This window comes from Pseudonaja textilis, chromosome 1, assembly GCF_049901715.1.
Source record: "Pseudonaja textilis isolate UNSWEBS1 chromosome 1, rPseTex1.2, whole genome shotgun sequence".
Taxonomy (NCBI): domain Eukaryota; kingdom Metazoa; phylum Chordata; class Lepidosauria; order Squamata; family Elapidae; genus Pseudonaja; species Pseudonaja textilis.
The window spans coordinates 16,977,441-17,004,562 of NC_141990.1; the positions used below are offsets into that span (position 1 = coordinate 16,977,441).

A 27,122-nucleotide genomic window follows, 5' to 3' on the forward strand; every position below is an offset into this window, starting at 1 on the left:
GTCTTTTCCAACTATATCACATTGAGCAAAAACAAATCTAGACTACAATCTGGGTCAGTCAGCAGGACCAGAGGTTTTGCCTTCCAAGCTCTGAAGAGGAAACTCTGGTCCCTGTGACTGACCCAGATTGGATCTTGCAACATTATCCTGGGACACATATATTTGCCTTCCTACTGCATTCAGTCCAATATTTCAACTGAATATTTTTAATGCATTTTTAAACTCAATGTTATAGTTTGGGGGTAAAAGAACTATATAAAACAAGCCTACATGGTAAAAAAAAAAGTGCTTTAAATAAATTATTGCTATGGCACACACACAAAAAGAATTTACACACAAAACTAAATTTAAGCCATTATATAAATTTACTAAAAGTGTCTTAGGTAATTCTAAGATTATGAGAATGAGATCGTGAGCTTCCTGGGGAAGGAGAAAAAAGCCATGAAGAATTTCTTCATGGTTCAAAATTTCCAATTCCTTAGAAGATAATTGGGTGTTAGCAGTGGGCCATCAGAATTCTACAAATATTAAAAAGTTGGCCTGTTCAAGAGCTCATTTTTTGTCTTTTATCAACTCACAGGTTTTTCTTTTTCCAGATTATTTAGAAGCTGTTTGTGATCAAAATGTACCTACTGCTTGATTATACTCCATGATTTACCTTAGATTACAGCTGGATTTGACACTCAACATCAAGGAAAAACATGATCTGTAGATTATTAAAAGACTGTCCTGTATTTTATCCAGGAAACATATTCCAAGGTCAGAAAGAAGAGTAACAATGAAACCAATGAAACTTTCAAGGCTACCTATAGCACTACTTGGTAGTATTGCCAGAGAAGGAACCAAATTTACATCAGCTGGACTGTCAGCTAGGCATGGTATAAATCAGGACTGTTAAACTCACGGCCCAGATGCGTCATACGCTGGCCACCCTCACCCCCAGTTTAGCGAAGGGAAAAAGTCATGATATGTCACATGACGATGTGATGCCACAAGTTGGACACCCCTGTTATAGATGATATTAACCACTATAAAGGTAAAGGTAAATCTTCCCCTTGCACATACACGCTAGTCGTTTCCGGCTCTAGGGGGCAATGCTCATCTTTGTTACAAAGCTGAAGAATCAGCGCCTTCTGAAGACATCTCTGTGGCCATGTGGCCGGCACGACTAAACGCCAAAGGCGCACGGAACACTGTTACCTTCCCACCAAAGGGGTCCCTATTTTTCTACTTGGATTTTTACATGCTTTTGAACTGCTAGGTTGGTAGAAGCTGGGACAAGTAACGGGAGCTCACTCCATTACGCAGTGCTAGGGATTTGAACCACCAAACTGCCGACCTTTCTGATCGACACCTTTCTGATTTCTGACTTTTCTGATCACCACTATGTCCCTATTAACCACTATAGCAAAGAATAATTTATTTGGGCTTCTGAAGCATTTTTAGAGCAAACAATATGGCAGACAATCCCAGCCCCAATTATACAATGTTCTGCACTTCCATGTTTTGGTCAAAATATGTATGCAGTAGCAATTACAGCCTCTCTCTGGTCTGTAACTGCAGACCACTTGCTTAGTGGAAACTCAATAAAGAAGCCTCTTTTATGTTATCAACCATTCTGAGACATTTCAGCTAAGCTAAGGAAGTGTGGGGGAAAGATAGTCAAACTACCCATCCCTAGAAGAGGCAGAGTAAGAGACATAATAAGAACAGCCACTCACACAGATCATAGTGACAGATTTCCCTGGAGGTAGGTCCTTGAACTCTCAGGGGAACTGTTTATTATTTAAAATTTCTCAGAAAGCCAAGTCTAAAAATTGCCACGCAGAAGGCTTTTCATACCTGAATTCTGCATCCAGATAAAACCTTAAACAGCTATTGTTGTAAGTGTTCTATTTAACTGGTTAACATTTTCATTACTTATTTGTAGCTATAATGTAAATCTGCTTTGAACATAAAGTATTGTATATTGAGAAAAATTCAATTCAGTTTCCACCTCTGGTACTGTGTACTCCAAAGAAATAAAAAGACAGGAAAAAAAATGGCTTCTTGGTTTTTATTAAGCCTCCAAATTATCATTTCTGATATTTTCAGTAGCAGACAGAACAAAGCACCTTATTGTTATTTACAAATGCATTTCTCCTAATGACATCTCTATGGCCAATTTCAGCTCTTCAGAATGCCTACCTGACTGTAAATCATCAGGATCAACTACGTTTTCAAAATTAATAAAGAATGCTTAGATGCAGATCTACAGGAACTGCACAGCTGGGAAAGCAAAATGCCTTATTTTAATTAAAGCTACACACACAAACACTTTTTTAGATTTCTGACAGCTTAATCCTGTAAAGGCCAGAACACTCAGTAATTAACTGTTACATTAAAGCTACTAACTGCAGACAACTCAAATGCAGGGTATCATCATTATGTAACAGGACCTACTGTACAGTCTTAAGAAAGACCTTGTTTAGAAACACCATAGTTTGTCAATTATACTGAAAGACTAACATCAAGGCAACTCATAACATTTCCCTTAAAAGTTGGCAATTTACTTATAACGGGACAAAGATTTGCCAAAGAATCTATTAAAGCGAGGCTGTTTTTTGAACTTCTAAAGAATGGTGGCATTTCCTTAACAAAGACGTAAATGAGAACCTGGAGAAAGGTAATCTAAATTCTATGTCAAGTTTCGTGAAAAAACAAAGGTGAACAAGTATTTTGCCAGTGCCAAAGCCATTAGTTGGCTTTTGACTTGAGTCAGATTTAGACACAGAGAATTGAACATTTCCTGCCTATCCAGACTTCCCTTTTCCTTAAACATGTGACTCATCATGCTAATATAAGCAGCAAGTTTTAGAATACATGTTTTGTCAATTGGGGTTTGTCAAACTGTATTAAAGGGGGACAAAACACTTGGGTCTTTAAATAATGTGATGTACTTGCTTTCTTAATGAGGAACCCAAAGGAAAGTGGATTTGAGTAGCAATGTCCTGATTTGGAGAATAAATCTGGCATTCCATAGTTGCTGATTATTATTTTTAAGAGGGATTAGTTGGTTAAGGAAATACTGCGGACATGTTATTATACTCCAGTTTGCTCATACCCAGGGACATATATACCCAAATTATTCGTATCACAAAACTCAAAGTGAGTTTTGCCTACTGTACATCAACTAAAAACATATTTAACAAATCTAGGATGCAAATTTCGGTACTGCTCTTGACAAGGTCTATTAAAACAACCAGAGGATACTTATGGTAGCAATTATTAACTCAACTTCAGGGTTAAATTATTGAGGGAGGTGGCCTCTGGCTTCTGCAACTGACATTACAGCTAGATTAGTCCTTGAACAGAATAGGGTAGCACAAGAAAATTTAAAGGCACAGAAACAATCCTCAATGGTAGCAATCAATGCCTGTATATCATACATCTAATGCTTATGTGGTCAAAGTATCTGAGTAAATCACCATTGTAGAACTGTGCCATATTTCTCTAGCAAGAACTTAGCTTCAAGAAACGTTGGTTCTCTTGCAGGAGCGGTTGTCCCAGTTACAAACCCAGAGGTGGCTAGTATTGCTGCTTCTCTTCCCAAAGGCAAACTCCTTATACAACTGGTAGGATTACAAGCCAGAAGATATGACAGGAATTTACTAGGAGTACCAACTAGAGATTCTGCCTAATTGACTCCTCTATTTTTCTCATCTCTTAAGCAGTTTAACACCCTAGTCTACAAACACATTTCAGGGCTGTAACTGCTACTGACACTTGAGTCAGGTAGAGGCTCTGCTCTAGGGTTCTTCTAAATACCAATTTACTTGCAACAGATTTTAAGATGGTTCTTTGGCATCTTGGTCAGCAACAGGCAGAAAGCTGGGAGCCAAGAGACACTTAATTTCTAACCTATGGGCAAAATCCATACAAAAAAAAAAAAAAATTCCTCAAATGCTAGATGCCTGCTACAAAGAGAATCTCAAGGAAGCTAAAGACACACACATTTTCACTGCCACCCATATAAAAACAGAAAAACACCCTAACAGGGGTGTGCTAGGCTAACCTGATGATTAAAGAAAATTAACATTTAATTATAGCATTGTACATTTTATAAAATACCATTAAGAATTTTGTTTGGTGGCATCTACAAAAGTAGAATCTTCAAAATGATCTCTTTTACTTCCCATGAGCATTTATAGTAACTTTTCTATTTAGAATTTCAGAGAGACTTGCTATCTTTTAAAATAGCAATGACTACAATATTCTTTAAAAAAAAAACTTTAATCTGTTTGCTCTAATGCTGGAGATATTGCCAAAGTACAACTAATTTTATTAAACATTTGGCATATTTGTAGGCATCGAAAAACAAAAATATGTCATCAATGGCCATGTTCACTAGGATCACCCATATGTATCTCACTTTCTAACAGAACCAGGATAAATAAAAAGCACTTCTCTTTTTTTCTTTTCCACTTATCTGGTGATAAATTTCTTCTTGGGGAGGAGAAGGAATAATAATATTGTTATATTATTCCATTTAAAATGTGTTATAATTACACATTGACTGTACCAGGATAGAAGTAAAAAAATGAAAAGCTGCTCCCTAAAATCTCTGCCTGCCAGTCTCAACAGGCAATATCATTCCTACTTTAGTACAATTTATTAAATGTGCTCCAGCCACCTTCACCATTATACTCTGTGTAATATAAATAATTAAAACAATTAAAAACTCATCAATACTTTGGTACTACTTCTATTTTTATAGAACTTTCCGTCTTTTACTTTATTTTGCTTTATTTTCTTTTTGCACTTTTTTTAGAATGTTAAAGATTGGTTATGTTTTTAATATGATTTCCCTAAAGGAGGAGGACACAAAGCTGTTAAATATTGGTTAGTCCTCCCCAAATACAGTTTATTCGATATATGGATTAAACATTAATAGAAATTATTAAAAGTTCTTTGTAAAAGTTATTGTGACAAAGGGAGGCCAGACTTTGCAAATATTTCAGGTGAACTAATCTTTTCTTTGGTTATCTCAATAAAAATTCTTACTGATGCCTGTAATCACCTGAGAGAGCACAAGATGGCCCTGTCGGTTCTTGCTCCTGGAGTGATGGCCTTAATCTTTGCAAAGCATGCAGCAACTACATTTTCAAGCAAACTGTAGTTATTTTAAACCATTCCCATTTATTTTAATTTTTAGTTCCTAAATTAATCCAACACATCACAAACATTTTCATTGGTATACGCATTTGTGTGTGTATAGACACACACACACACACACACACAGAGAGAGAGAGAGAGAGAGAGAGAGAGAGAGAGAGAATATATATATATATATATATATATATATATATATATATATATATATATATATATATATATATATATATAAAAAAAATTCAAATTATATAGTGTAATCTTTCCTAGCTGCCCAAGGTCACATTAGTCAGATGGATAGTCAGATGGATAGCCATATCAATCGATTTAAATAAGCGAATAAATAAATGACAAAACTCATGAAGCCAAAAACATGATTTCCAGAAGTTGACAAGGGTGGGGAGGTGATCAAATGAAAAGCACAAGGTTTACAATGAGCTGGATTCTAGATAACCTTAAAAAGGTGGCAGGGGTGGGAAGTAGATTTTTTAATTTTATTTTAGGCCTTCTGAATCATAACAACATAGTCCATCCCAAGAACAATAGATAAATGGTTGTGAAGCCATGCCATATTAAGCATAAAAAACTCAACTGAAATTCTCCAAAAAGGAGCTTGTGTGGATGTGCTGTATTTGTGTGGGAGTGTTACTGAAGAAGAGATCTAAATAGCTTAATCATTTCTACAGACTTATGTCAAAAGTTAGCTCCCATAACAGGCAAATCAAAGAATGATATACTGGAATTTATAAAAGATCCCACCTTCAAATGGCAAGAAAGGAATTTGAATGCCAGTATAATGTTACTTTTCTTTCATTCTTCTTACCAATGCCAGATTCCTAAAATAATGGCTCCATAATTTGCCTGCAAAACTTCCCCTAGCTCTTGCCAGCCTCCATGTCCCAGCTGATCTTTTCAAAATGATATGGCAAACATTAAAACTCAAAGCAAGGTTTTATGTTTTATATTATTTTTGTTGTTTTTAACTCTGGTTGTTTTTAACAAGCTTTTTTATTCTTTTTTTACTTGTGAGATGGTCAAAATCAAGTATATGAGATGGTTAGCCTACATACACATAAGTATTTGCATACTAAATAAATAAGTAAAATGCCAGCAGCAATCTGTCCATCAACAAAAGGCCAGCATTAACAATCACTTTCATTCTCAAAAATGCTTCGGATCCACAAAGATCCACAAAAAATAAAAATGTTAGCTTGTTACTGTCCCGTGTCCCAGAACAGCGGTTGTCAACTGGTGGGCCGCAAGAAAATTTTGGCGGGCCACAGAGAAATCTCACCCCCAAAGTAATTAATCCAGGCTGCGCAGAAACAGGAGGCTGTGGCTGCCCACATGGCCCACAGGAACCCTCCCCGCCCACTCACTCCTTACACAGCAAACTTGCCTGCTAAATTGCTATTTTTCCTTTTTCTTTTTTCGACCATCAGCTGTTCTGCTCTGCCGGGAGATTTAGATTAGTTAGGAAGCAGGAAATGGTTGGATTTCTTGCTTTCTAGCTAGTCTTTAGACCTTCGGCTCTGCTTTTAAGCAGAGCTGAACCTCCTTTAGGATTGAAGGTTCTATTATTCAGTGCAGACTCATGGCAAGCAAATTATGTGACAGACTGAGCTAGCCAATGGCAGATAGATAGATCACTGAATGATTCTGTGAGCAACTCAATCAGCCTGCCTGCTTTGCCTGATTTTGGATAATAGTTGCTCTTTTTTAAATAAAAAATTCAATATTTATATAAATATTTATAATATTTACATATAAGCCATGCCCAGCCAGTCACATGACCACCAAGCCACACCCACAAATTAGGCCATGCCCCCAGAACCAATTAGTGGTACCTGGGATTTAAAATTATGAGTTTGGTGGTCCCTGAGGTCCAAAAGGTTGGCGACCCCTGTCCTAGAAGCATGTCTAATAAGCATCTGTGTCATATAACCAAGAATTAAAGGGGGGGAACCCTTACTGATTGAAGCCATGCAATTAAGCGAAGACCATCATTTTGAAGCATTCAAAATTCCAGAATCTATATCAAACCCCAGAATAGCAATAGCAATAGCAATAGCACTTAGACTTATGTACCACTTTACAGTGCTTTACAGCCCTCTCTAAGCGGTTTTACAGAGTTAGCATATTGCCCCCAACAATCTGAGTCCTCATTTTACCTACCTCGGAAGGATGGAAGGCTGAGTCAACCTTGAGCCTGGTGGGATGCACATCTGCATTCAAACATTTTACCAGATAAACAGATCTTTTAGCATGCGAAGATGCCTTATATCAAATCAAAACATCTAGTCTAGACAGAGCAAGTGAATCCAAAGAACAATAACTCTCCAAAGAATTAAGGTAGTCACTGAAAAAAGTGACTCTTGAACAGTCTTTGCACCAACAAATATCACAGCATTTCCACAGTCAAGTGTTCCAAAGTTGGGCACTTGGCACGTATTTAAGATGGCTGCAGTGTCATGTGATTGCCATTTGTGACCTTCCCGGCTGTCTTCTGATCAAAATCAACAGGGGAAGCCAGATTTGGTTAACAACTCTGGGATTCACTTAAGAACTGCAGTGATTCACTTAAGGACTGCAGTGATTCACTTAACAACAACAGCAAAAAAAAGATTGTAAAATCATTTATAACTCATTTAACAATTGCCTTGCTTAGCAACAGAAATTCTGGTTCCAACTGTAGTTGTAAATTGAGAACTACCTATAAAGTATTTCTAGTCCTCACTGTGTTATACTCCCTTAAGTGAAAAGAGGGGGAAAGAAGCGAGAATCTTACACTACCAAATTATACTATTGATCTCACACCTTAACAGTACTTGGAAGGGAAGAGAGAGAGAGGGAGAGGGAGGGTGGGGGAGAGAGAGAGAGAGAGAAAATGTCCCATGGTGCTTTTCCTGGTACAGTTCTTACAGGCCACAGCTCTTTATCAATATTCACTCATTGATATCATGTGTTGGGCACAGGATCTGAGAAAAGCTAATTATTCTAGACATTGATTGCATTAAATGCTCTCTTTTTAATAGCAGCAAATGAGAAGAACTTGATGTCAAATGGATATAAATACTCTGAATATGGAGAAATTATTCAGAGAAATAAAAATAAGGTTTGAGATTTCCAGAATTGGAATTATTTTTCTGACATCATAAACTGAAACTAGATAGGATATTATCTATAATAAGCGGAATGGATGGAAACCAACGTACGAGGAAGCGCAGGGTGGGAAGCTCATTTAAAATGTTAAATGGATCTATATTTAAATAAGGAAAACTAAAAAAGTATGCCTACTTAGCGTTATATAATGTATTAAAAAAAGATCCTGACAGCTTTCCAATAGCCAAAACCACTTAAATTAACATTTAAGAAAAAATAATTATACAGCACATTTAAATATGGTATAAATGCTTCTTTCAAAATAAAATGTTTCTGGGATTCTTCCATGAAATGTTGAGATATTTCCATGCAGCATAATCTCTTTTACATTTTAAAAGTCTTAATTGAAAAATTATGACATTGAAAATTATTGACATATTCATTTCAGCATGCCCAGAGTTTTCTTACATATACATATATTTAATAGTTACAGTAATCTGAAGTAATTTCTTAACATTATGAAACTGCCAAATTTAAGGGGCATTCTATTTTATTGTGCTCCTAATTAGTTTGATGAAATGATAGTTCTTTTTAAGAATTCTGCATAGTAAGTGATGCTATGTAATCTTTTTGGTAAATCCTAACACATCCAGGGTATAAAGCCAGACACTTAAAGATTCTTATAGAGAGAGAGAAAAAGAGAGATTCCATTTGCCAGGAGTCCAAGAAATAACCTGGAAGAACAAGCCATTACAGCTAATTTCAACAGATGGGAAAAAGTCGATTTCATGCTATGGAAAACAGCTCAAAATCTGTATTATATTGCAACTTACTTCTGGAGTGTTTTTCTTGAACTCACGGCTTTGTTCAATAAGTTTCTTTCTTGATTGTTCACTTTCATCTTGTCGGTTAGCCAACACTGTTGCCGTTGCATCAAGTTCTCGCTATCATGAAAAACAAAGACAAAATATTCGTTTAAACTGTTAAGCAAAAAATCAATTAATGAAAGTATTTTATATCCCCCATTAAAGTCATTGCTTCTTTTAAATGTCTGATTACCAATCCCTCCCCAAAAGTTATAACTGGCCTCTGTAAAGTTCCTTTTTTGTTGTTTTGAAGAAAGGAAATTTAGATACTAAGAATGAGAAATTACATCTGCTGCAAGCATTTCCCTGAAGAGTACTGAAACGACTTTATTTATTCATCTTTTAACCATCATGAATGTTGTTAAACACAAAGGTATCATGTTGCTTGATTTTTCAGGGTTTTCAAGAATTTGAAATAAGACTCAATCAGTGTTTCCTTCTCAATTCACTCTTACCGAAAAGCCCTTTTTCCTGATCTACGCAATCTATACTTAGAACTTGTAACATCTCTCTGACTATATTAATTTCATTTTTTACTAAATGAATAAGACCTATTGGTACTGTCTGGCATCATCACTAGGAAAAAAGATGAGATCAGAAAGAAAGTTACAGAGGTCCAACTGAACGAAAATCAGTCTATCAGAGTGGAATTGGGGTGGCGGGGGAGAGGAAGCAAGCAGCATCAAAAGGAAGCCATGGGCTATGCACCAGTGGTGGGTTTCAAAAATTTTTCCTCCTGGTTCGGTGTGAGCACGTGCTTTGCGCACGCATGCACCAAACATATGATTTGCACGCGCACAGCGCTTGCAACTCACTTTCTGCTGCAAGCCCTGTGTGTAAAACAGCAGAGCGAAGCCGCTGAGGCTGAAAAGCAGGAAATAAAGGTCAGTATAGAGCCGGGGCAGAGGGCCCAGCAACTGACTGTCAGAGTGAACCGGTTCACTCACAGATGATCCTCAGAGCTACTGGTTCAGCTGAATCGGTAGAATATCACCAATGGCACATTCCATTTCACATCTCATCTACATTTTCCTGACTACTGCACTTTAGGCTCTGGGGTAAGCAAATTAAAGCAGAGTGCCTACAATAGCCATCATGGTTTCGCTACATTTGGCTGATTTTATTTTGCTCCTGACATAGCCAACTCTAACTTCCATAAAACAAAGTAAGAAGCACGTTCTTAGATAGCTTTTTCCATAGTTCAAGGAAGTTCATTCCTCATCACAGACTACATTGTACTCCCTATATTTCTGCCGTTTCCCCAAAAATATGACCTACCCCCAAAAGTTAAGTCCTAGCTTGATTCTTATACATGAACCCAATATAAGCCCTACCCCCAAAATAAACCTTAATTAAGATCCCGCCCACTCCAGAGTGGATGGGTAAAAATTAAGCTAGGATGGGGATGGGGGTGGTGGAGGTGCCCTACTATTTATTTTTGGACAGTTGAAGCCAGGCCTCACACACCCTGACACTGGCAAGGCTGGCCAGGCTTTCCTGAAGGCCTCTGTAGCTGATAACAAAGCTCTAGATCGATCCAGAGCTCTGTTATCAGCTCCAGAGGCCTTCAGCCGCAGAAGTTCCTGAAGGACTCTGACAGCGGAAAGTAGGCCAGGGGCGACGCACGCAAGTGAGGTTAATCAGTGGATGACATCCCCCCCCCCCCAAAAATAAGACCTGGTGCCTTTTTTGGTTGCAAAAAATGTAAGACAGGATCTTATTTTAGGGAAAACACAGTATTAGCAGTTATATTTCTTTAAACTTGGCATTGTTTTGCTATACAGGTAGTCCTTGACTTACAACACTCAGTTTAGTGACCAAAGTCACAACAGCATAGAAAAAAGTGACTTATGACCATTTATCATACAACTGTTGCAGCATCCCCATGGTCACATGATCAAAATTTGGATGCTTGGCAACTGATTCATATTTATGATGATTTAAGTGTCCCGGGGTCATGTCATCCCCTTTTGTCACTTTTTGACAAGCAAAGTCAATGGGAAAGTCAGATTCAATTAATAATCATGTTACTAACTTAACAACTGCAGAGATTCACTTAACAACTGTGGCAAAAAGGTTGGAAAATGGGGCAAAATTCAGTTAACAAATATCTTGCTTAGCAAATATCTTGCTTAGGTTCAATTGTGGTCGTAAGTCAAGGATTACCTGTATTTTCCCTAGAGCACAAGATATAACTATACCAAACCTAGGTTCCTACTTTCATACACACCCACAATTACCTTGATGACACCATACCGTTCCTCAATTTTTAGACCTTTCATTCATAATTATTTCTATATTTTAATTTTCTGCTACATCAACAACTCCATTCCATTCAGATGAGGTCATCTTCATTCAGATCTAACACATATTTTCTCTTCATCCAGTTTTATATGTTAAGTTTCAGAGACACGCATCTATTTTTCTTTCATTTCATCCACTAACTTTCATCTACAATAGCTACATCTCTTTTCCATACGTCATTGCTATCTCCAGATGGAGATAGTAACATTTTTTTATTGCCCACAGCTACTGACCTCCATTGCCAACCATGATTTTGGTCAAGTGAAGTTTTCACATAATGCTTTTTAAGGAGACATGAAAGATCTGCACTGGCTTAACTGCTTTAGTCATACCCGTGCCACATTTGGCATCCCTGCTAATTGTAATGAGAGCCAATTGTGGCACGCCTCTAACTGCCATAACCAAAAATCACCAATTTTCCCACATGCATGATGCTGTCACTTTTCCTTTGCATATTCCCACCAAGCATTCTTTGCACTTCCCAAAAAATATGTTCTTTGGCCACCAAAAGACTGCCATTGTCTTTGGCTTTAAAACATTAGAAGGCTTTGGAACTAAAGATGTGTTCTTATAATGACATAACAATATCTTCCCAATACTAAAGATTCTAATATGCAGCATCCCTCCTGACCAAGCATTATTTGATCTTCCGTATGTGCTGTATGTCAACATCCATTTATGCCAAACCAGAAATTAAACATTATGATTTTTCAATTTCATAGTGCTGAACAAATTCATAAAACCATCCCTAGTTAATGAAATAACTTTTAATCATTATCATAATTAAATGTTATGATTTGAGCACCAAGCTAAAGAAACCTATTTTACATCTGAATTATGGGTTTTCACACGCCAATCTAGAATTTAAAAAATGCAAGAACAAAACTTCTCAAGAGACATCCGTGTATCCTTCAGTGGTTATGTTAATGAATCTGCCATCTTATTTCCGATATGCTTGGTTTATGCACCAAAAAAGCAGACGTGAAAACATATTTGAGAGAATGTCATCTCCATGTCTTCCACATGTACCCAATGAACGATGCTACCTTTTATACAGAACAAGTATTGGCATTCCAGTTCTGCTTCTATTTCTGCATCGCTATACAATGCTTTTCTCATATCGCTGTTCGCTCTATTTAAGTACTAAATTGAAGTATGTGCACTGCATCTCCATGAAGTCAATAGAAGTTGTGTTATGTACCTTGGGGGAGGATTTGCCCGTAGATTTTTCTTTACCTGTGATCGATTTCCTTTCAATGTGAATAAATCTGATGTTCATGAGAAGTGAGAAAAACAGCTCACTAGTGAGAGAGAATGCAAGCAAGCTGCTAGGGCCATTTGCTCCAAAAAGTCACTTCTGGTTTTTCCATTACAAAAAGAAATTAACAAAATTAAGAGCTTTCATATGAACCAAACTAAAGAGGCAGAGATTTCAGATAAAATTAGACAATGGTTAAGTTTCCAAACCAGGCAGAATTTCCTTTGCTCCAGGATTTCATATATGAATCACACATCATACAATATTTATAAGGATACAAAAAAAATAGAACAAATACAAAAGAGACTAATTTCATCATTCATGCATGCTCTTCCCACAACATTCCTCCTTCCCACTACTTCACTATTTGCAACATTAATTACAATAAAAGCTGAAAAGGGTCCTTGCCTACCCAAGTTCCTTAACCAAATTCTTACTACAAATCCATAATAAACAAAGAATCAAGTACATTTTAACAATGGTTAATAGAAGTGAAAAGGCACATGATAGGAATTTATTTCGTAGAGAGAACACCAACAATGGATCTCTTGATTAAAACTGAGATCAATTCTTCCTGGTTTGGTTGTGTGCATTCCTAACACTTGTAGAACACCAACATTACACTTTCGCAATGGTCTGTAAGTAAATCCATTTAACTATTCAGAAAAAGAAATAGTTGAATGGCATTTGTAGGTTTTGAAAAGTTGTGTGAAATGGGGCAGTAAAATAAGTAGCCTTGCAGAAAATTAACTGAAACAAGTAGTAGATCCTTGGAGATTTTTTAGGTTCACGCAGAGCTGTAGATTGCTTTGAAACAAGTACATTAATGTAACATTTCTGTTCTTCTGCAGCTTCTCAGAGATCCAGGGGAGAAGTAAGTGGACAGAGGCTATGTCTTCTGGTTCAATTAAAGATGGGATGTTACAACTGAATGGGCACTGGGTGGATCTGAAGTCATCCAAACCCAAGAAGATACTCATAGGATATAGAAAAATATGCTATTTTATAGCTGCATGCAATTAATTTGATCTGTAATTTGATGGACTTTAGGTAAAATCCAATTGATGTATAACATACATTTGCAATCTTATCCTTGATTACCCTAAGTTGATTCAAAACCTCCCTGCTACTACAGTGAAAATTTTAGTACATTTAGCCTAGTTCGTGTAGTTCCCACACGTAACTTTTTATCATTTAACCTTTTGTTAACTAGCACAAAGACTAGATTGGGGGAGGAAGATCTAACAAAACCCTGCAGGTTGTATAAAATAAAGTTTTCTGCTTCAAGACGATAGGAACAGAAATCTTAAACATTTTTTTCTGAAATATTTCATTTAAATTCATTCTACATTGTTAGCTTATAATCCTACATCTACATAACAGTACTTCGTGAATAAGCCCAATTAATGGAAAGGGCAGAAAGAGGCAATCCGATAGCCTCTTGATATCCCAGAGTACCATAAAATACTCTGAAAATTCTACTCTTCTGCTGAATATAAAAAAAAGGTTAGTTCATTCTAATATAGTTAATACAGTTGAAATAGAAAATTAAAAGAAAAAGAACAAAATGCTTAACAGTTGGGAAAACAAATCTTGAAACTCATCCCAGAGTCAAGCAGCCAAAAAGAAAATGTGCATGTGTGTCTGTGTCTGTACATACTTATCAGAAACCAATATGGTTAATACCTAGGCATAAGGCTTTCAACAACACATTATCAAGCAATCTGTTAGAAAGCACAAGACCAAAATATATAGCTCCCACCAATCACACTGTAAAATATGGATTTTTCATGAAGAAAACCAACTGAAAAGCACTAAAACTGATTTAAAAAAAAATCAGAATCAGAATCAAAATCAGAGTGACTCTACTTAGAAGCCCATGCATCTCAACTACAACTGGAGCCAAATCTGCTTAATTATTGGTGGGTTAACCATTAGATTCCCATTGCAAACTAATAATGAATGAGCCTAGCTGAAACTAATCCATGTGCAATTCTTCCTTTCATGCAGATCTCATCATTCAATTTGGGCTGCAGTTTTTTTTCTTCTTCTTTCTTTTCTCTTGCCAGATAGAGATCTGAGATGATTGCCTGCAATCTTATGCATATCTGGTTGGTGGAATAGGACAACTCACCGCGGCCATCTTGCCACAAGATAATTTGCCACAGCCAACTTGCTGTTGGCCAACTCGCTCAACAATTTGATTCTAATTATTTCAAATAATTAAAAAATATTTTATTTTTTGTCATTTACATTTCACTTTGTCCCTTCTTTGTCATACCCTTTTTTAATGATTCTATTCTACCATTTCTTCAATATTAGTGTAACTCTTGTCAGTGGCGAGTTGTCCTACAGCTAGCTGGCTGTGATGAGTTGGCTGCAGCAAGTTGGTCATAGCAAATTGTCATAGATTCTATGGTTGGACAATGGATTTTGCATTTTCTCCATTATGCTGGTGCGAGAGTCCACGACTGGGTAAACTCTACCTCCTTCGTCATCGGACTGAGTCTGCCAAGCTGTTTAGACCCACCTCTGTTGCCGTGGTTACCCAGCTTTCGACTCAGTCATTGTTGGGGCTGGATGTGCCTGAGCTTCTCTTAACAATTATAACAATTTTACAGCAATTTCTATGGATTGGACAACAGTTCCTTTTCGATGAGCACTCCCGGGTATCCAGTAGAGCTGACATCTCTATTGGAGATCTGGGCTTTGGCCCTATCTCATGTTAATTCCAGTGCCAGGGCCTCAGACCCAGGCGCTGAGGGGAGCGCAATTGCGGTTATGGCAAATGTCATAGATTCTATGATTAGACAGTGGATTTTGCATTTTTTTCTTCCTAATTAGCATGGGTTTTTTTAAGGTTTACTTTAAAAAAAACCCTAAATGGATAAATTATGGAAAATGGAATTTTAATGGAAATGGAATTTTAAATCTGTTAAAAATTAGAAAAAGATTACAATCTCATTTCCAGTTTAGAGTTTTTACAATAGGTTCATACTAGCCCACCATGTTGCCAAACAGCCTCCTAACCAAGATTATCTCAAGTGTGATTGTGTGGATTTCAACATTCATTCAGTTCTACCAGGGCCCACCAGGTCAATGAAAGTGATGGATCCATCTCAAACTGCATTGGGTAAACACATAAACCAAGGTCAGGACACACCTTCAATTCAGTTCTATTTTAGGATGTGAGGATTTGAATGGGAGGGGAGGCACTGTTGCTCCATTGTCCTAAGGCTAGTAATAGGGAGGATATTTGAAATTTGATTAATTCTTCGGTATTCTGAAAGAATTTCCAGAGGTCAGAACTAGAGAAGCTGATGTGAAGTCCCTTGTTAATCTAGGAAATTAAAAAAAAACTCAGGAACAGTGATAGGATCAAATCAAAGTACCCCGTACAACACTCTGAAGCCTATGGCTCTCCTTGGTTTTCCCAGAAGCTGTAAAGTTCAAGTGTTGTAGGGTACCAGTCAGACATATTACTGCTCACAAGTGATGGGAGTGTTGAAGTGAAGGCCACAAGAATATTTATATTCCCTGCTGTGTTTTCAATAGAGCTCTCTAGAGCAGCAAAGAGCTTATTGTGATCATTTTTTTAAAAAAAGAAATCAGTTGGCCACCTGTTCCTAAGTTCTCTTTGGACCCAGAGGATTACACTAAATTCTACCTGGTTGCAAATACCTGTTTCTGGGGCCAAGATGATTAAGTCTGTGTTGCTTAGCATAAATGTATTCATTTATTTAACATGGCTACCCATCTCAAGTTAATGACTCCAGGTGGCTGACAGAAAGACCAAGAAACTCAAACCCACACATAAAAGAGCAGCCAGGGGGAAAATAGATCCATCCGTAACAACTCACAAGCAATGTACACTCGCAACCCCACCTCCTGACACCCAGATCTAATGACAAAACTTTTAGGTGATATTGGTTACCTCAATCTCTTCAAAGAAAAATTCTGGTTTGATTTTAGGACAGGATCAGCCATAGACACCCTATCTGCTAGCCTCTTGCAGCAGACAGACAGAAAGGAAAATGAAGAACCTTAAGTTTAGTTTGCTGTAATATACTCTAAGTGAGGCTTATCTTGGTACGCAGCCTGGAAGTTGCATTTAGGTGTGATATGTGGCAACCAAGTTATCAGATGGACACTTGTACACATTTTATAGCCTAATGCTGGGAAAGATTGAGGACAAAAGAAGAAGGGGACGACAGAGAATGAGGTGGCTGGAAGAAGTCACTGAAGCAGTCGGCATGAGCTTAAATGGGCTCCGGGAATGGTAGAGGAGAGGAAGGCCTGGAAGGACATTGTCAATGGGGTCACGATGGATCGGATATGACTTCGCAACTAACAAAAAAAATAATAATTTTTTTGTATCTACACTGAAGTAAGATATTGTTAGGAAGCTACTAACTCAGGTTTAGTTCAACTTTTTATGTCAAACTCTAAATCAAGGGTCCCCAACCCTGGTCTGCAGGCCGGCACTAGGCCACAGCCTGCCAGAAACTGGGCCGTGCAAACAAGCAAAGCCCCATCCACAGGATGCAGATAGCATGTGAAACTACACCCCCTCGAGTCCGCGGAAAAACCTCTCTCCACAGAACCAGTCCTCGGTGCCCAAAAGGTTGGGGGCCCACTGCTCTAAACGGGTTTGGGAATGGTATACTGAAAGACAGCCTTTGCTGTTACATCCCTGGTTCATGCTAAGATTATCAGAGATGGCCCTGCCATGTTTGCCACGAACCACAGAGTGTCATCCTGCGATTACTCATGGGAAGGTCTTCTCTCGGATGACTCTTGCATTTTGGAATGCTCTCCTCCCTGAAATTTATGAGGCACCTCCATTAGATCTTATAGGCACCTGTTGAAAACCTCTTTCTTTACCCCAGGCCTTCCCTGTATGAAACCAGATGAAGAGTTTCTGTTTTGTTCTCACTTCCTTCCCCATCTCAGATGAGATTGCACAGTTTTATATTATTTGAATGTATTGTTTTTATCATGGCACATTACGTTCTTTTGGGTTGAACTGTAATGGGACAGGTGTAAAAATATTGGGACAAAATAAGCAATTATTTAGATGAAAATATATAATAAGTAAAGAAATAATGTTCAATACAGAATTTGAGAATTCATGCACACACTTTGCACGCACGCACCAAATGCACGCTCTGCGCACATCCTACTCACCTCCCTGTGTCTTCAACAGCTGACGCGCAGCAATCTGCTATTCTGCGCAAAGCAGCTGCGCTTCAAAAGCAGGAAATAAAGGTCAGTATGGGAGCCCAGGCGGGTGGGCCCAACAGCAGATCGTCTGGGAGACCCAGTTCAATCTCAGCTGATGTTCGGCGAAACCAGCTCGGCAGAACCGAGCCGAACCGGTAGCATCCCACCTCTGACATAGACCACCCTTGCAAGTTATCTTCAACATACTACAGGCTAGTAACTTAAATATATCTCTGCCAAACCAAAAGTGCCTCTTCTGCTAAAGAACCATAGCACTGCCTAGAGGCCACAGTGCAGCAATATTGCTGAAGCTAAATACACTTACATCTGCCTAGCATTTTGAGAAATAACCTGCAAGCTTGTTTTGACTTCTACAGGAATAGGCAACTGGGTAGACCCTAAGTCATCCTGCCAAGAACATAAGAATTGTCTTGCTTGGATTGGATCTCTGATCCATCTAGGACAGCCATTTTTCCTCATAGTGGCCAGCCAACTGACCAAGGAAGATCACTAGTCTCCCAGCAGATGGCTTTTAGAGGCAGTCACATTGCCATTCAGAGGAATAGCCATTGATTCCCATGGGAGAGTAATGAGTAGGTGATCAACCAGATCCATCTAGATTACTGCAATGTGCTCTATGTAGGACTGCTCTTGAAGATCATCCAGAAACTTCCAACTGGTCCAAAAGGTTATAGAAGGTCAGTTATACACACAGTAATGGTGGTCCCTAGTTTCCCTGTGTAACAACTCTGTTGCACAAGCTGCAGTGGCTTCGTTTCTTTCCAAGTGCAATTCAAGGTGCTGGTCATCACTTTTATATATGGCACAGGCTATCTACAGGACTGCGTTTCCCTAAGGACATCTACCTGTCCTATCAGGTCAAGTAGGGTAGGCGTACTCCCAGTCCCAAAGATAGGAAGCATGCCCTTTTCATGGTAGCTTCTGCCCTGTTGAACACTCTTCTGCCTGAAGTACAGCCTTAGCAATTCTTTTAGCCTTAGCAACGATTTGAAATTACAGTGGCTTTGAAAACTGGCTTTTCCCCTAAGAGCTAGGAGAAACCTAGATAACAATCACACATTAGAAATTTGATGCAGTGCCAGGTTTTTGTTTTAATGTTTTAATCAGCTTAGTGTTATAGTTTTAATATCATTTTATATGTCTTTTAAACTTTGATTGGGACCTGCCCAAAGATGGTTGAAAGATGTCCAGCTATATAAATAAGTAAATAAAATCAGCAAATTTAAAATGTAAGCAAAAAGTAACCCAGAATGTTGGGACTTAATGACTGCTTGAGGTTTTATTGCTCATTTTAGAAGCTACTGGATAAATCTGTTTATGTATGCCCTAGCCTTTAAAAGAAGGTTCCTTTTTCTCTACCTACACACACACACACACACACACACACACAGATTTATAATTATGGGCAAACAGATGACATGCAGTAACCAGACTCTGCAGCGCAGAAAAATTTCTTATTTTATGTCCATAGAGATATACAGAAGTTCTCCATAAACACAGCCAGTAAGCAGGTTTTCAAATGCTGGCTGGACATATCAGGTGCATAAAACTCTGAGGCCATTCAGAAAGCTCCAATCCAGGCAAGCAAGGCGTAGATTCAGTGCCTTGCCCTGAGAGCAATAAACAATAGTTCTGCAAAGATGTGTGTTCCCAATCGCTCCCCAGAGCATGCAGCTGTCTCAATCAATGCTGATTGTCTGTTAATTAGTTCAGTGTTACAAGCTGATGGAACAGATGACTTCATTCCCCCCTCCCAGGCAGAATAATTTCTTTTACCAGATGCAGCCACCTACCATATGCGGAGCGCTGGGCTGCGGCAGGAGCAGTAGGGGTAAAGTGAATCACTTCACAAAGGGCTCCTTTTCATCTCATTCTCTTGGGGCACTGTGAGGTCATGTTCTCATGAAAATGCCGCAACTCCCAAGGGCTAGTTGGCCATGAAAGGGTCACGCGTGCTTCTCTGTCTTGTGTGAAAGGTTGTGCGAACAGTTCTGCGTGCCCAAAGTTAAATGGCATCTTTATTTTCAAGGGTTTGGTGAGTTGTTTCATTTTATTTTACTTAAAAAAAAAACACACACGTGCTGTTTAATTCCAAACAGTAAAAATACATCTTGAAATATATCAACATTAAAAAAAAACACCTTCAATCTTTTGCCTAGAAAAGTTCAACTAAAACTGAATTGGAACATTCAGAAGGCAAATGTTCAAAGAAGTCCACCCACCTGTATAACTCACAGTTCTGGGAATGCCAACTGACTAAAAGGAACCTTGGTCAGCCTTGTGCCTCGTGCAGAGATGCAACAGGCAGCTTCTTTGCATGAACTGCTTTGGACCAGTTATTTGAGTATTTCAGATCTACATCCAACTAAGTATTAAACCTTGGAGTAAAACAGCATACTTGCTTTCACTGAACAGCTGAGTTTATACAACATGGTAAAACTTCAGAACAAAATTGCTATGTTAACATAACTTATGTGCCCCCCAAAATAAATCTTATTATAATTTAACTGCCTGATCCTGGCAACACACTAAGACAACGGCCAAGTTTCCATATGTTGAGCCATAAGCCACAATACGATGGTACTCTAATCTGATGAGAATCAACTATGTGATTACATGAGATTTCCACTCCCAAATCCTAACTGCTCCTTGTAGCAAACGTTCTTATATGCCTGAATATTACAAAGATGTTAGATGTAATAAAAGGATGCCTTTCTGACATCCTTTTAGTGATATCTACCTGCTACTTGTAAATGAGAATATTAGATAAGTAAAACTGTAATAATACTAGATAACCTGTGACTCATTGGATCATTCTTTCAATTGTGTTATTGTTTCAGAGATGTATACTTATCTAAACAGATCAACAGAATGACCACAGGCAGGCTCAAAAGCAGTTGGGCAGGAAGTATTTCTGACCTCCTGCCAGCTTCCCCATTGACTTTGTTTGTGACAAGCTTGCAGACAGAAAGTCAATGGGGAAGCAAGCAGGGAAGGTTGCAAGTTGCTTGGGTAAAGTTAAGTTTACTTTATTGTCTTCGTACCTCATACAACAAAATCAAACACCATCTTCAGTGCACATCATGACCATGAAAATAAACATAAACACACATCCTTCACCTTCCACACATTGAACCAAAAACCCGTAACACCGCACCAACACTGCACTATACAGTAGAATTCAAAAGAGCTACTGCGCTGGGATAGAAGTTGTTTTTCAGCCTATTTGTCCTTGCTTTTATTATCCTGTACCGTCTGCCAGGTGGTAATAGTTCAAAAAAGTGTGCCCAGGATGAGATGGACCTTTGAGAATGTTTAGAATTTTCTTAAGGCAGCAGGAGCTATAAAGTTCTTCCAAAGATGGGAGAGAGCAACTAATGATCTTCTGGACAATGATGTTAACCCTCTGGAGTGTTTTCGTATCTGCCACTGTGCAATTGGCAGACCATACAGAGGGGCAGTAAGTAAGATACTCTCTATGGTGCAGAGCTAGGTCACCAGCAGTTTTTCATTCAGTTGTTGTTTTCTGAGAAGTCTCAGGTAGTATAATCTCTACTGGGCCCTTTTGACTAGTGCTGCAAATGTGAGCACCCCAGGTCAGGTCCTCTTTTACGGTAACACCCAGAAAATTAAAAGTGGCCCCTTGCTCCACTCGGTCTCCATAGATAACCAAGGGCTGGATATCCGATCTGTTTCTTCTATAGTCCACTATAATTTCTCCTTGGTCTTATTGGTGTTGAGGACCAAGTTATTGTCTCCACCCCACAAAAACTGCCCCATCCAGTGTATCCTCTTCCAATATCCCTATCTGGGTGTTGGGAGACCCCTGCTCTAGTGCACCCTCCCTGACCCATGCTATACTTCTTGTGCATACCTCCTTCCCCTATCTGGTAGCAGCGACTTACTTGCCTGTCTGCTGGCCTTGGATTTTCAACTTCCTGCCAGCTTCCCAACGGACTTTGCTTGTGGGAAACTGGCAGGGCATGTTGGCAATCACTATCAAGTTCAAACTTCCTGCCAGTTTCCTCCCCTTCACTTGTGAAAAACTGTCAGGGAGCATTGGAAATGACAATCATACAACCATGGCTGATCACGGCCACAGAGCAGTACTGAAGCAGCTGCAACTTGAGAAACATGTATATAAATTATGAGATGGTTCAAGGCCACCTTATTACAAGAAAAAGTATGTGTTACTTTTAAACAAAAGATACAGATTTTATTTTAGCTTTCTCCAAAAAGGTATTTCAGAGACAACAGGCCAAGAACCATATATTCTTACAAGACAATATGGGAATACTATTTGTACAAACTGATTCTGTTTTGTATAGTAAGACTGTTATAATGGCTCAACTTGTATCCTATATTTTTTAAAAAATTATGTTTTAAAATGAGACTGATGGAAAAAGAGAAATATGAAGAGAAATATTGGCTGCAAAGGCAAAGAGAAAAGAACAAGGTGATAACCAGAAAATTTAAACACTAGTAGACGTATCAGGTTTTCCTGCCAAAGTGACAACGTGGCTCAAATTTAATTATGGGGAAGGAAACTAACTTGTCCACCACAATCAGAATCTTTTAAAAAGAGCCAGAATAAACAAGTGTACCGAAGGAAACAGAGAAAAAACGGATGTAAGATATTGCATGCAAATACTAAAACTGATTCTTTCAGTATCAACCACCCACACCATTTATCTTTTCCCAGTTCATGGAGAAAATGAAACATCTGCCATTGATTTTGAAGCTGTCAAGAGATACATATAATAAAAACGTCCACTATTTTGGCCCTTCTGAAGATAGTATTCACAGTTTCTGAAGACAGCATTCACAAGAAAGGTGTGAAAAATTCCCACTCTAACATGATGTTTACATTGCCAAAAAAAGGAGCAGAAAATATTAAAGCATTCACAACAAATCAAAGCCATGCATTTTATAGCATCACTTTAACGTATGTTCTGCACCTGGCCTGTGTAATATTATTCTGGAGTTTCAATGCAAGAGACAGAGAATTAAGCTTGCTGAAGATCACATTTGCCCTACTCTTTCAAACCATCTGTAGTGAACTCTGCCAAGAACTCCTTTGTACTATGTCCAGGCTGGAGGAAGAATAAAAAAACTGAAAATGATTTTTGTTTTAATGTCCCTCCATTTAATACGCCAAAATTTCTTCTGGATCTCCCAAACAGAAGTCACAGTAAAGTTTTCAAAGACCGTAGTAAAACTGATATTGTTATGTTTTCAAACATTTTAGTAAAACTGTAAAATGCAGGGAAGGGAGAAGGCAAGAATAGCTTCCACAAAATTAGTATCAAAGCAAAATGACTTTTGAAACAGAGAAGTAGAATGTTATTTTATTTCTACTTAAAAAAATAAAACTAGGACATAAACCTAAAGTTTTGCGCTGCTTTGTTCCACTGACATTGTAGGTGAGTATAGATTAGGCAAAAAGATTTTAGAAGGAAAAGAGAAATTGAACTATTATTTTAAAAGAGAGATTTTCCTCTATTCTTTCACAAGGAGGAAATGCCTCTAAGAAGCTGTGTTTGTTATATATGTGACCAATTGTTTTTAAAAAAGGAAGATGTTGCTGGATCAAATGCGGTGGGGGGAGGGGGGGCTTTTCCATTATTCAAGTTCTTAAATAAAGAATTGAAGATAATGCAGCTTGATTGACTAGATCAGAGGTCTCTAAACTTGGCAACTTTAACTCCAACTCCCAGAATTGTGGACTTCAACTCTCAGAATTCTCCAGCCAGCAATGGGACAAGCCTGAAAAAGCCAAATTAAATGGGGAAGAATTTGAAAAGCCGAAATAACCCAAGAGCAAACCTGAATCAGAAAACCGTTCCAGTCAGGGAGTGCACAACCTCTTACCATGAAGGCTGAGCTAAAACTGGGGGACGCTGGGGAGGTGTCCCGTGGAGGAGGAGGAGGAGCGTCCCGGAGTTTTAAGCCCAGCCTTTCCAGAAGAGACTGAAACACCTCCCACTTCTGGATGCTCTGAACAGCTCATGGGAGAACCTTCTGTTGCTGGTTTCACTCTCCCTCCCACAAATCTGGTCCTGTTCTGTCCAGTTATGAGATATGCTATACTGAAAGACAAACATGCATATAATGTTTACATAATTTCCTTCCAGTATTAGGCTGGGTTGGGCAGATAACCAGCTAGGGAAAGCATGCACAGATTGGATTCTGGAACTCTTTCCAAATCATTAGTAATAGTTCTATTATGGGTCATGTATCTGGGAGGAACGAGCCTCTACAATGGATGAGGATGCGACATCCTGTGACGCTACCATATTGCCTCTCTCATAGGGATGCATTAGAGAGATGTTTAGGCATTTTTTCCTCTGCAGTCCCTGATCTGATATATTTTCAAATACAATTTGAAATTTGATCTATTTTCAAATACAATTTCTTTTTGTGACTTCTCCCAAACACCAAATTTTGCCCTATTATGTTCTGTTTATGCGTGTTGCTGGGCCCTATAACTGATCAAGGCTTCCTAGGTGTGGTGCAGGGGTGGAATTCTACCGGTTCGGATCAGTTCGGGTGAACCGGATGTTAAAGTTACATCTGATTCACCGAACTGGTATTTCAACTGACCCACTGGCCTTTCCTACCCTCCCCCTCCACGCGGCCCATTTTCAATAGAGGTAAGTGAAAGGTCTGTGCAGAGGCTCTGGGAGGAAGAAAAATGAGCCTTCCAGAATTCCAAAAACCAGCCTGTTTCCAGCTTCCGGAGACCCTACACAGCCCAGGGGAGGCTGTTTCCCCCCCCCCAAGGCCCAGGGGAAGCCTCCGGACCTTTGGGAGTGCAAAAATGGCTTCCCCTGGGCTCTGGAGGCCCACCAGAAGCTGGAAGCTCCGGTAGGCCACGACCACCATGACCACGACCACCAGCAACCAGTCAGTGAACCGGTTGCTGGGATTTTTGAATCCCACCTGGTGTGGTGGGTCAGGGAGAAAGCCTGGGCCCCCTGGGCATACTGTGGTGGAGAAAAGGTCCAGGCCTTCTGGACCATGAAGGTTTTCCATATGCTGATGGGCCTTATAGCCAGCTGAGGCCTCCCAGGCCTGGTGGGTGGGGAAGCAGATCAAAGTCTTCCAGTCTGCAGCAAATTTTCATACACCAGTGGGCCCTGTAGCACAACCACAACTGAAAGAGCCCGTATCACAATCATTGCATAAAGCAATCATGTGATGTCTCATTTAGCAACTGCTTTGTTCACCAACCAAATATTCCAGTCTGAATTCTGGTTATAAATTGAGGACTATTTGTAATTAGAGCAACATAAAAAATCGCCATCTAGCAGTTCGAAAGCATGCAAATGTGAGCAGATACATAGGTACCACTTTGGTAGGTAGATAACAGGGTTCCGAGCACCTCAGCATATAGTCATGCTGACCACATGACCACGGAAGTGTCTTCAACTATGCTGGCTCCCTCAGCTAGGAAATGGGAGATGAGTACTGCCCCCCGGAGTCTGAACAAGGGAAACCTTTGCCTTAAAAAAATTCTTAGCACAGCTGTTCTGAGTAATAAAAAATAAAAAAGTATTTTCCATATAAGTTTGGTGGATATGGAAAAAACACTCTCCGTGATGTACCACGATTGATTTACAAAGAAAAAACTGAGGAAAAGACATCTGGACATAGAAAAAGATGTACAGGAAATGCCAAGACGCTCTCTGAATCATTTTTTCCCTTTGAATCCAGCTGGTTGCACTGCCTCAATTAACAGGTTTCTCATAATTTAATCAACTATTATAGACATACCACATTAGGTAGCAATATTCCTTACTACCGTGTTTCTCACAAAATAAGGCTGGGCCTTTTTTTTTTTGACCCCGAAAAAGGGCTAGGCCGTCTTTTCGGGAGTGACTTAATACCCCCCCCCTTGCATCCTCAGGCAGGCGGGCGGCAACTGCTTGGATGTTGACCTCGGCATTGGTGGGGCACTTTGTATCAGGAGACCTTCCGCCACCATTGCTTTCCTTTCTCCCCGTGCCGCCACGGTGTTTGGAGCATCGCTGTGGCGTTTGGCGCAGCCACGCGGTGCTCAGCGCAGCCACGGGGGGCCAGCCAGGGCTCCTCCCTGCAACCGGAGCCCGGTGGAGACACTTGGCTACAGACAGGGAGGCGAGGTCCAGCGCAGGTGACAGGTGGGCCCTCCTGCCCAGCGGCGGGAGCTCTGGCCAAGGCAGCAATAGCACCCACCCATCCGCAAACAGGGAAGCGAGGCGACGGCAGCACTGCTTCCCTGGCCGGCGGGTCCGGCAGAGAAAGCCCAAAGCTGCCCATCCTTTCCACTCCTCGCCCAGCCTGTCCCCATCCCCACACATCTCCAAACGCGCCGGCAGCTCCAACAACTGCAGCGGCATGGGCATCGGGCAGGCACTCACTTGGTGGGGCTCAGCTCGGAGGACGCGGCGTGGGCCGTCGCCTCACCTCCCTGTCCACAGATGGGTGGGTGCTATCACTGCCTCGGGCGGCCTCTCCTGGTGGCCCCTTCGGGGTTGGGCTGGAGGGACTTGGGAAGCCAAGCTCACCCGGGTCTTTTGCTTGGCAGGCCGGTGCACACCCACGGCTCGCTTTCCCATTCTGCCCAGCCCGCCCAACTCCGGCGCAGCCCTGGCGGGATGAGCGGAGGGCCTGGAGGGGAGGTGCTCGCTGCCTTGGACAGAGCTCTGCCACCGGGCAGGAGGGCCCATCTGTCAGCTGTGCTGAGCGCCCCAGGTGAAGCTCTTCGCGCTCTGCCAAGCGCCAGGAAGGGATGGCGGCTTCTCCCAGGGTGGGCTGATCCTGCGCTGTGGCCCCAGGAGATTCGCCTCCCCATATGGGGTTGGGCTGCCCTCTCAGGCAGGGGAGGCTTTGTCATAGTACGGCATCGTTTTTAAAAGAATAGGCTTTGCCTTCAAACGATGCCTGGGAAGGCAGTGACAGGAGCGTGTGAAGCTGAGTGTCTCTGCTGGGCTCCGGTTGCAGGAAGGAGCCCTGGCCAGCCCCGTGTGACTGCGCCAAACGTCGTGTGGCTGCGCCAAATGCTGCAGAGTTGCTTCAAACGCCGCAGCAGCACGGGGAGAAGGGAAAGCAACAATGGCAGAAGGTCTCCCAATACGAAGTGCCCCACCAATGCAGGCAGCACCATATCCAGGTGTGCAGCAAAGTACTTGGTGACAGTAGGGAGGTTGGTGGCG

General features: G+C 40.1%; 1 protein-coding gene across 5 annotated transcripts in view; it reads right to left on the reverse strand.

The window, feature by feature from the left end:
- The window catches only part of CUX1 (cut like homeobox 1), a 335,407-nt gene that overhangs the window by 256,012 nt on the left and 52,273 nt on the right, over positions 1-27,122 (reverse strand). For all 5 annotated transcript variants that reach the window (XM_087926771.1, XM_087926764.1, XM_087926755.1 and 2 more), the window contains exon 2: positions 9,087-9,197. In XM_087926771.1, coding sequence (XP_087782897.1) covers positions 9,087-9,197 — 111 coding nt within the window. The remainder of the gene's footprint in view (positions 1-9,086; positions 9,198-27,122) is intronic.